Genomic DNA, 11,964 nt, shown 5'->3' with positions numbered 1-11,964 from the left:
ATGTACTTAATGAAATCGTCCTGGGAAACTAAACGGAATTTTGATGAGAATTGGATTTATGTCAGTAATGTTAAATAAGTAAAATATATTGCCAGTATGGTTAACATTGTATGTTACTCAACAATAACCATCATGATAATCTTGTACAAAATCCAATAATTGCAGTCATTTAATTTGCAAAGTGTTTGATTAAGTACAATTCAAAGCAAGACCCAAAACTCGCCATGATATTAGTCGGATATACACCTCGTTATCTATCTTATGTATAGTTTGTAGTAATCAATCGCACGCTTTTAAACATTTGCATTCATTTTACTCCTGAAAAAGGGTAAACCGATATTTTGATACACCTGGCTCTAATCCAAATTGCGCAGTTTTATATCAGCTTTAGGCTTTAAATGGGCAGTATTTGGGTTGATGCAATATTATGTTCAACTCATTTGACTTTTTAAATTAATAGCTAAGTGGCCATAAATTCCCCATTACAAAACCTGTTTTGGCATCAACTTAATAAAAATAGTGTGCTTTTTAAGGATATCTGTCGACTTTAGCAATGACCTCGTTCACTGTCTATATGAATTTGCCTATTATCAATATTCACAAGTGTTTCCTGTAAACTAAGTATTCTTCACTTGATTTAAAACATTCAATTTAAGAAAAAAAAATAGTAACTTCAAGACAAGATATTACATTTAGATGTATTATATATAACATATATCTTGTAAAAAATATTTGTTGATGCAAAGAGCGGGGGGAAGGATACTTTTAATCCGTAAAACAATACAATTATCATAACAGTGAGTTGTTTACACATGCTTGAGAGCTCCAAAGTATACATTACTGACCACTCTTATATATGTAGAATGAATACCAACAGGATATTTTCTTATATATTGGGCCATTTAAAGGCACAACTATTTCACTGAATGCAGACTTGTGATTTATAGCATAAACCTAAGTATGGCTAACAAAGACTTAATTATCATAAGCCTATACTTTTTTTAAAAACCGACCCTTTTAAGATAGATCCAATATGCAGCAAGTGATGATATGAAATAAAACAGTTTTATCCTTCAATAACAAAAATACTAAGATGCAGTTATGTTTAGCCGGAATATAAATAAAGACAAATTTAACTAAAGAGTTAGTTCAACTGTTTCATAGAAAGCTTTTTCAACTTATTTTTATAATGTATTTTAAATATGTTTATTTCTAACCCGGTAGCAGGAACTTAAATTGAGAAACGGAATATTAAGGTGATGATTCGATATTGGAAAACCAAAAGCAGTTAAGTGCATTACTTTTTTGTTAGTCTGTATGACTTATTTATATTAATATATTTTCAGAAAACCGTTACACCAAAATAAAAAAAATTGAAAGGAACATTGCTGAATATGTAGGGTGATGATATGAAATAAAACAGAAAGTTGTCCTTGACTTACATGGACACTAAATGCACTTATGCTTTCCCGGAACATGATTAAAAGCAAATTTAACTTAAGCGTAACATGAAATAGCTTAATAATTGGAGAATGTGCACTGAAAATAGACATATTTATATACCTTCTGACCGAGGTTCTTTGTTTATCGGAATGTATAAAAATATTATATTTACGTTAATAGCATTGATTGTTGTATTAGAAAAAAAACACGCTGTTGTTCATAACTAATACAAAATTAAAAATACAAAACTCATCTACTAGAATAAGCATGAATAAAGCGAAAATTGATCCGGAAGTAAATTTAATATCTATTAAAAGCTATTCATGTATTGTCCATGTTGAAGTTGCAAAGACATAGGCCATGTCGAACTCGTATGGATTATATAGTTTTGAAAGAGATGTAGGCACTCATTTGAAATGCCTTAAAATGCCATGAAATAATATTGTCAACTATCATGGAGTGTGTTTAACAAGTTACAGAAACAGCATATCTTGGTTGACACATCCGCTTTCACATAGTACTGTAACGTAATTGACAATATTTATACGACCAGTGATATTGATATTCTGCACCAGTTAATTGTAACCACGGCCCCCAGGTCCAGGGGTATACCGGGGACTCCCGGGGAAATGGGCCGTGTTTTTTTACCTTTCAGGTGACCCCGCACTGCCGGTTGAATGCGGTGGTTTTGTCTTCGCGCAAAATATGGCGGGGAATGGGCCTAACCTAAGGTCCCTTGGGTCCGGGGGCATTTGGCGGGAATTTTACCATCACTTCATCTCTGCCGGGCGGGGATTTAAGCCGGGGCTGGCTGGACCGAAAGTCATAGTCCCCGGCTTAAATCCCCGCCCCTGGGGGCCGTGGTTACAATTAACTGGTGCGTTATTCAGATTATGGAACTTTGAAAAAAGAAACAATAAACATGTACCGACTGGATAACTCAATACTGAATATATTGCAAATGCAAATCAACAAATAATATATCCTAATGCTATACAAGAAAAAAGAACTCATTATTAATAACGTGCAAGATATTGAGAAACAACTGATATCGAATTCAATCCTTGACCAAGTCAATTCTAAAATTTAAGATAGAGACGGTAGCGTTGATGTTTTAACTTTGACAATAACCGTGGTTTCCCAGCACGCTCAACATATTAGAATAATGACAGATGAACGATATGATTGGCATTGGAGAGTCATGTGAGAAATGATGTTAGAAATTAGCTGACGCAATAATGTATGTATATCGCTAACTCCCGTTCAATCTCCCCAACAATGCCAAGGTTACACCTTCTAAAAATAATTATTTAAAAAAAGTCATGAATCATTTTATGGTCACCTTGAATTTATTGTCTTAGCTTCACTGTTAAGTTATTACTTAAAATATAGATAGTTATGTATGCAAAACATCTTCTAGGAGATTAATATTTGTTTTTATTTTTATATATATTTATATATGCATCATTCGAAGGAGAGCCGCGCAATGGTGGCCTTTGTAATTTCATAGCATGATGTGCGAAAACAAAACAATGTTAGCGTAAGTGTTCTCACACCCCTGTAAAACTCTTCGTTCAGCTGATCGATAAGTTTTAACTGTCTTATCCTTGGTGCTACAATTGTATGAAATGCTACAATTGTATGAAAATACATAAATAGAATCATTTCACACGGAAGGCTATCAACAATGCACTCAAAATATTTTGGTTTTCCAATATCGAATGTATATAATTTCCGGTCAAATATATGTTTATGAAGCCTATGAAACTAATAGCATATCAAACAGGGACTGTAATGTTCAATGTACAAGCTGCATTTACGTCATTTTAACATGCGTACGTTTCATTTTTTAATTGCAGATACAGGGTTTTCGTACCAAAGATTGAAAAATGTCATACATTGCTGATACTATCAGACATTGCTTTAGTGAAGGTTTTATCACACATAAGACTTATAGAATTACTGCAATTGGTTAGCCAAACGTGTTCAATATTATATTAAAAAGCTACAGAAACAAGCTCAGTAGCAAACAGTTTAAACATAAACCCGGTTTAGTGGCACTGGGTTAACGCCGAATACATATAACATAACATCACAAACAAGAAACATAGACTGTATCATTTGATTGAAAACACTTTTTTGCTATAGAAAGATGTTTTAAATAATGACGCAGTTGATGTTTCTTTAGTAAATCTTAAGAGGACCTAACGCTATGCAAGCGGTTTTGAGACGTTCCTTTTTCCGCGTGCCAGTATCAATTGTTATCCTTTTGAACTGAATTTCCTACCTACATCAGCCTTGATCAATGAAAAACCCTTGTTTTGGCTTCCAAGTTACAGCTTTATATATACACTTCGCTATCAACCACACTTACCATACTTAAACATCCTAATCCTCTCAGAATGTTTTAACCGCGTAAGTGCTGATTTTATGTGCCTTCCGCGTGCTAAAATGTTGATAAACTGTATATGTCGTATACACGGATATTGCCTAAAACTATCGTGTTCATCAACTTGCACTTATAGTTATGGTTTTGTCTGGCATCTAAATTACTTGAGACATCTGCGAAAGCATCATTATACCATCTATGTTCTCATTTCCAGTATCTTCGATTAAGGGCGCGACCTTACGTGTAGAAAAGAAAATTTTGATCAGAATTGTTTAAAAATAATGTCTCGAGGAAACAATTAAGTTGCACTATCATTTGGAAAAACTGTTTAGATAAAACATTTGATGATGTTACAAAAGAAGTAAATCATGAAACTGACTTGGTAAATATTACCGAACTTTACAGATAAGTTCGATGATATGGCCGATCCTGATTTCTTAAATGTAAAACCATGAAATAATAAACACCTGGCAGAAAACTTCGATTATTTGCCTTGATTCCCATCACCCTACAAAATAAAGAATAATGGCGATATAATTTATTGTACACAAAAAATACAATAAGTCAACATTTGTATTTTTTAATCAAGTTTTTTTAATCGTTTATGGAGAACTGTCGAACTGCATCGTTAAAGAACGTCGTCGATATAATTCCGAATTCTCTGGTTCGGGATAATCCTGGCTACTTTCAGTTTTTAAATGCAACTTATGTAATGTATAAATAGACCATACTTACTACAATTTATTATGCCCCCTTTTGAAAAAAGTGGGGTATATTGTTTTGCACATGTCGGTCGGTCGGTCGGTCGGTCGGTCTGTCTGTCTGTCGGTCGGTCGGAATACCAAATGGTTTCCGATCAATAACTTGAGAACGCTTTGACCGAGGGACCTCATACTTGGTATGTGTATTGGTCATCACCAGCAGATGAACCCTATTGATTTTGAGGTCAGTGGGTCAAAGGTCAAGGTCAGTGTGACCTTTACATGAAAAACGGTTTCCGATCAATAACTTGAGAATGCTTTGACCCAGGAACCTCATACTTGGTAGGTGTATTGGTCATGACCAGCAGATGAACCCTATTGATTTTGAGGTCAGTGGGTCAAAGGTCAAGGTCAGTGTGACCTTAACATGAAAAACGGTTTCCGATCAATAACTTGAGAACGCTTTGACCCAGGGACCTCATACTAGGTAGGCTTATTGGTCATGACCAGCAGATGAACCCTATTGATTTTGAGGTCAGTGGGTCAAAGGTCAAGGTCAGTGTGACTGTAAGCTGAAAAAAGGTTTTCTGATTGTCCATATTTTATTTAAGTGTCCAAATCCTACTAACAATTTGGCTCCCAAGGGGGCATAAATGTTTCACTAACATCTCTTGTTTTGTTATCTATATTAAAAGGTGGTTCTTATTTAAGAGACTAGTAATTATCTTGAGGTAAAGATAGAAACAGTGAAGATCTATGTTAAAAATAAACATGACTTTACAAATCGTTTGAACCAACCTGGAAAAGAAATATGTTTGCATATTGTAGCCGAAAAATGTATAAAATACAGCAAAAAGCTACAAAGCGAGAAAATTTATTATTTCATCTATAATGTGTTTATTTTAAACCCAGTAGCAGGAACTTAAAATCGGGGAAAAGAAATATATAAGGTGTATTGGAAAACCAGAATATGCCAAGTGCACTATTTGTTAATGCAATGTCTGTATTAATATATATTTTTAGAAAACCGTAACCCAAATATTGATTTGAATTTGATAGTGTGTTTATCTTTAGAGACAAATTATTCATTTGAGGTAAAGATATAAATAAAAAAATCACGCATACATATGACCATACCTAAATATATCTCTTCGTGTAATCTTTAAATTCATAATTAATGTTAAACTTAACATGTCTTGGACAGATATATCCAGCGACGGTTGCAGCGTCGTAATAGATCGTCTTTATCAATTTGGAGAAGAAATTTGTGTGTTCATTGTAGACGAAGAATGGGAAAAACAAAAGCTGCTAAACGAGGAAACATCTTATCGCTGCTCCCATTACTGTGGCGGAAATAAACGATCCGTCGCCAATATTTGTAAACAAAATTGGAGTTTTTTTATAGGACATAGAGAAATAAGTTTATCCATTCGATACATTGGAAAACCAAAACAGATTGAGAGCATTGTTATTTTAATGCATGAAATGTTTGTATAAATGCCTTTTCAGAAAATCGTTACATCAAGGATTTGCAAATTAGAACAGAGAATGTTTCATTGAATGATCAGCTGAAAGAAAAGTTTTATTAGGAAGATGAGTACAATGAAGAGTACATTCTTGTCCCGTTAACTCACCTCATGCCATGCAATGACGAAGACCACCACTGCACGTCTCTCTTTTGAAAGTATGTTTAATAGAAAACAGAAGAATATTTATTAACCAGATAGTCATATAACCAGGAGGCCAATTATTTTACTAAAAAAAGTATTGGTAAAATCTATTTTTTAACTTGCATGTTAATAAATCATTGCTTTTATGTCAAATCTATGCAACATGTTATCCCAATGTGTCTGTGCAAATCTTTTTTATTATAATAAAGAATTTATCAAAACAATGTATGGAACTTTGTATTCTTTTAACTTGTAAGTTAATAAAATGTTGTTTTTATGTAACGTTTGATATATATTTGCAACATTTACATATGTAATCCCCATTCAGGAAACAATACTGTTCGAGTAAACGTCAGTTTGAATAGTGGCTTTGACCATTACGATATATATTTCGTTTAACGGTAATACAAATGATATTTAAAGGTACAAGTCCAGCAGTCAGATATTTAATTATTAACCCTGTTTAGAGGAAGAAGGTTAGGGCCCAAACGATACTGAACGGATGACACAAACGTGCATACACCACCAACAGATATTGCCGCCTTCGAACGGTCTGTGTGACTAGGGTTCACTAGAACATGACGCTTTTCGGGGTTAAAACTAGTTTTAATGGCCATTTATTCACACTTGTCTAATTATTTATCAATAGTAAAATTACAAAATTGAAACAAATCTCAAAAGCAATCATATGATGTAGCTCGCTTAAGCATATGCCAGGTTAAAAGGTATGTGTTTATATAGTTTGATCATGATTCCACCTTGAACAAATCAGGAGGACAAATATGATGGAAAAAAAGATATATTTTTTTTATAAATCTGCTGTCGAATATGCTTCGAGATATCAAAACGAAATGAATAGAAAACTTAATTATCTGTTGAAATGAGGCGGCATCAGCTGCCTCGAAAACTGATTGAAAGATAAACCGATATCCCCTTGAAATTTATCCACGGATTGAAACGCTCACATCAGTCCAAAAAGATGTTGAAAAAAATTCTTTCGAATTAAAATTAAAGTAAAATTTCAACAGTCATTATTGCATTCTCAGTATGAGATTAAGAGCACCACGTGGAAACTATTTCTCTCACTTCTATCGCAAAAAGTCTAATTGTCAGAAACGTAAGGCAAATAATGTTGCAGACAGTAAAGGCCAACACTTGTTCTCAAATACTTTTGGAATGTATCAAATAAAAAAACACCGTTACTGCCTCAAAAATGTATTAATAAGGTCAATAACCCGACCTGTAAGTTTATTTGATGGACGCGTTTTAATTTTACGTAGATTTTTGATAATATCAAAATAGTTGTGAGTCTTACCATTAAAGAGAATAGATTTAAGTCTGTAATTGTATTTAGAGAGAGAGAGAGAGAGAGAGAGTGTCGTAATGCATAATAAAGAACCTTGAAAAAGGGCTCCTCACTTTGTGAAACTTAATCTTTGCTTCACGCAAAAACGTACAGAGAGAAATTGGAAATATTGATTCCTTTCAGACATGTACTTTTACTGATTACACATCGGTGACATATTTAACATTGTTAACTGCAATTGTGAAATAATCAAAAGATATACATATTTAAGAAAATACATTCGATATCATAACTATGTTTACTTCTGCACATACCTTCCTTGTACACAATATTTTTTGTGATAATTTTTAATTTCAGTATAAATAAGTATCAGTAAGCGGGTGAATAAAACGGTTGATACATCTTAAAAATGTTCATATGATATGTGACAAATAAATAAATCAACAATCACTAAATAACGCGTACAATGATTATGTTTTACCACCAACATTTTCAATAAACAATTGAAAACATATTACAATATCAGAATAATATGTATTTCATAAAATTATTTACACTGAAGCATATCAAACATTAGCAGCATCATAAATGCTTCATCAAAATCGGCACCGGCTTTACCAATCGTGTCATCAGGATATTTAATAATATTATAAATAATATTTGTTTTGTTCTTGTTCTTTCGTTTCTTGACCTACCTTTTTCGCTATATGATTAAATTTCAATCGTTAAAAATACTAGTTTGACATTAAATAAATGATGAAGTGAACTAATGTAGTACCTTAATTTGAAACAATACAACAACCATTTTAACATGTTGTTTGATACTCGTTATAACATGTTTTTAGGCAAACTATTTTATTTCATCATGTCTTTTTTTTATCTAGAAATAAAATAGTTATTTGATATACTTGTAATGATAAACGTACAATTTAAAATAGTTCCAAAGATAAAAAATGTATCTTTATTATACAGATTTTGTCAATAGCAAAAACATTCGAGTTGTTATACATTTTCAAACATTAGCATAGCATTTCTAAATGCGCATTTAATATTTTACATTATTGGAAAACCATAGCTATTAATGGGTATTGCCACGCGCGTCATGTTTTATACATTCATATCAACCATATAGATAAAAGGTACAGTGATATATGATAAACACCTGGATTTAAGCCAAAGCGTGCCTTTTTTCTAAAATTCATTAGATATAGTAAAATGTTTTATAAATGTCGATAACAGCGATGTATACACCGATATAAATTGAAAAGGGGAATTAATTTATTAAGTTGAATTGTTTAACTGATACAAAGAAGTACTTCCTTTTTGCAGCATTATAACTCAATTAATCAGATATGATATGCTGGTAGTTTAGCTAGTTCTCCTTTTAATCCATTTTTCCTCGTGCTATATTAAAAAACGCAATTTATTTATATTCACCAATGATCAATGTAATATTTTTTTTTGGAAAATAATGAGATTTATGGTACATAACCTACTTACCGTTGTTTAAGCTATATATATATATTCTATTTTTAAACATGAGTCAGAGGCCAGACAATGTAATCGTTCCAAAAATAACTGAATGAATCACTTGGCTACTTGCCATGCGTTTGTCTTATGTCATTCATTTCAACAGGAATTGAATACTTTACGAGTACATGACCTATTTTACACTAATATGGTAGCTGATTTCTGCCATTTTGTAATTTGTATCATGTTTTTCTCCGCAAAAATACGACCATTATCAAAATGGGCTGGGCGAAAATAACAAAATTAATTTTGGGCAAAATAAAAAGTGTGACGCGGCTTAAAATTCCTGTCGTATTTTCATCCCTCCACATGACGTATTTTCGTATTTTCACCCGCCGCAACTACGCGTTTTTTTTTCGCCTTCCGTTAAAAAATCATATCTGCTGCGTAGACCTGTTTCCTTTTATTAACCTTTTCTCTAATTGATGCTCAATCGTTTGGGGAAGGGGAAATACGCCATGTGGCGGAGCGAAAATGCAAAAGGCTTGACGGGGCGACATTTTAAAAGTATGATACCAGATATACCAAAGCGCAATTCTGCACGGCTAAAAATCCATCTAGAGGGACCAATTTACGCCAGGAGGTGGAGCGAAAAATACGGATTACGGTTTCATAGTTTCGCCCCGACACTTTTTAGTATTTTCGTATTTTCTTCACGCCATTTTTATTATTTCATATTATTTGCATATTTACGAAATGGCAGTGGTAGACCACCATACACACAATGACGCGACCAATAAAAATAGAAACCAAGAATTGTGCACGTGGGTATATATATGTCGCGTTTAAATGCGTTATTTATTCGGAAGTAAGGATGTCTTGGAAAGAAATTTCCAACAATCGTTGTGACGCCTTTGTAAATAGATTGAAAAATCTTGGAAAGCAAATGAAGTCGCGTATTGTATACGAAAAAAGTAAAATATCTAAGAAAAGCTACAAAGCATTGCAATACGTTATAACTGCCGCTGTAACTGTGGAGGAAATAAATGATTCTTCGGCAGAATTTGTAAAGAGAATTGATGATGATGATTTTTGGACAAAAACGGAGATTCTATCTGCTGGTAATAATAATAATAATAATAATAATAATAATAATAATAATAATGATGATGATGATGATGATGATGATGATGATGATGATGATGATGATGATTATTATTTAAAAAAATAAAATAATAATTTAAATAATTATAATAATTATCATAATAATTATAATAATTATAATAAAGATGATATTACTGAAAATAATAGTAACATCAACACCAAAACTATACTTATATAATGATATAATATCATCATTATCATTATCATCACCATCATCATCATCATCATCATCATCATCATCATCAATTTTAGTATCCTGATAATCATCATTACCATCGACATCATAATTATTATTATTATCATCATCATCATCATCATTATTATCATCATCATCATCATCATCATCATCATCATCATCATCATCATCATCATCATCTCCATTACCATTGTACTTTAGATTGGTTTAAGTTTGTTTGATATGTTCGCATTTGATATTTCAAGTCTGCATTTGATATTTCAGATGAGAAATTTCTTCGAAGAGGAAGAGTTGTTACAATTTTACCAAAATTCAGCGAGACAGGGAATACTCATACAGAAGCAAGACTTGTGGATCCGTTTGGAGAGCTTCGTCAACAGCTACTTGGTTAGCTTCTTTGTTTTTATTAAGTCTTCATAATGTGTTTATCTTTATTCTGAAAGTAGAAGCTTAAATTTGAGAAATCATGTGCACGGAATATTGAGACTAGACAGTAAAACAGATCATATGCATTTAATATTGGAAAACCAAAGCTTATAATGAGTGCAGTGTTTGCTGTCGGTCAATATATAGTATCTAGGTCAGGTATATTAAATGTTTCTATCAATATATTTTCAGAAAATTGTTGCACAAGCGATTGGAAAATCCAGAAAGAGAAAGTATCATTGCTTGATCAGATTAAAGAAGAGTTTTACAAGGAACATGGGCACGCTGAAGAGCCCATCATTGTTCTTTTTACGCACCTCATGCCATGCAATGACAAAGGCCATCGATGCGCAGCTCTCCTTCGAAAGTATGTCGAAACAACTGGAGACAATCTCATTGTCTCCTATAAGGCTGTGCACAAGTCTGCGGATTTCCCAATCGCAGAGTCTTACTTGTATGGTAGTAAGAATATATGGTTTGTAAGCCGGAGACCACGCACGGATTTGACGAAAGTCTTCACCGTAGAATCGGACTTTGGGGATTGTTACGAAACTATTGAGGTTAGTTTTATTCTTTCAATAATGCCATGATTTCATTCCCTATTGACATTTAACATTTGTACTCGTAAATGAAATTGATTATGAAAGCAAAGATGTGAAATGAATATGATTATGTTGACAGGATAACACTCAATATGAAACAGGAAGGATGAAACAACGCGAGAAGAGCAGACGGTTTCGCCTTCAAAATTGCCAAGGCAGGTCTGACAGAGATCAATCCAGCCGAAAGAAAAAGAAACACTTCGTCCGCGCAGAGAAATTCATCGAAGAATAAAGAGGATCTTCGATAAAAAATATGAGTTGTTTGTTTTTGCACGAAAAAAATAATGTAATTATAGTTTTGTCTTTTCTAAAGATATTTTTGAAAAAAAAATAAATATTTAAAAAGTAATCTTTTTTAACTTGCATGTTTATAAATTGTTGTCCTGTCAAGTAAAATATACATTCAACATATAAACATAATGTAAACTCAACTCAGGGTTGAGTACTGTCGTACTTTACCACAGTAAAGTCCATTTGACAGTTACTATATTTATTTTTAACTAATGTATACTACAGGGACAAGCCTAAAATAGTCACAAAATCAAATTTAAACTCTGTTAAACTGTGTTACACGGTAAGAGCTCGAAAACACCGAAC

The 11,964-nt window shown here is 32.8% G+C and overlaps 1 protein-coding gene across 2 annotated transcripts; it reads left to right on the top strand.

Annotated features, from left to right (window-relative positions):
* Positions 1–1,159: 1,159 nt before the first annotated feature.
* On the top strand, positions 1,160–11,710 carry LOC128214694 (uncharacterized). Of its 2 annotated transcripts, none has more exons than XM_052921312.1 (3): positions 1,160–1,287; positions 10,604–11,325; positions 11,447–11,710. In XM_052921312.1, the coding sequence occupies exons 2-3, from the start codon at positions 10,879–10,881 to the stop codon at positions 11,597–11,599; spliced, it is 600 nt and encodes a 199-aa protein (XP_052777272.1). In that variant the 5' UTR covers positions 1,160–1,287; positions 10,604–10,878; the 3' UTR covers positions 11,600–11,710. The 2 variants fall into 2 exon arrangements, with proteins under 2 accessions (XP_052777272.1, XP_052777271.1); XM_052921311.1 differs by lacking the exon at positions 1,160–1,287 and adding an exon at positions 9,840–10,100.
* The last annotated feature ends 254 nt before the right edge of the window (positions 11,711–11,964 follow it).

Source organism: Mya arenaria, chromosome 13 (assembly GCF_026914265.1).
Source record: "Mya arenaria isolate MELC-2E11 chromosome 13, ASM2691426v1".
Classification (NCBI taxonomy): Eukaryota; Metazoa; Mollusca; class Bivalvia; order Myida; family Myidae; genus Mya; species Mya arenaria.
This window is presented reverse-complemented; position numbering and strand designations above follow the sequence as displayed.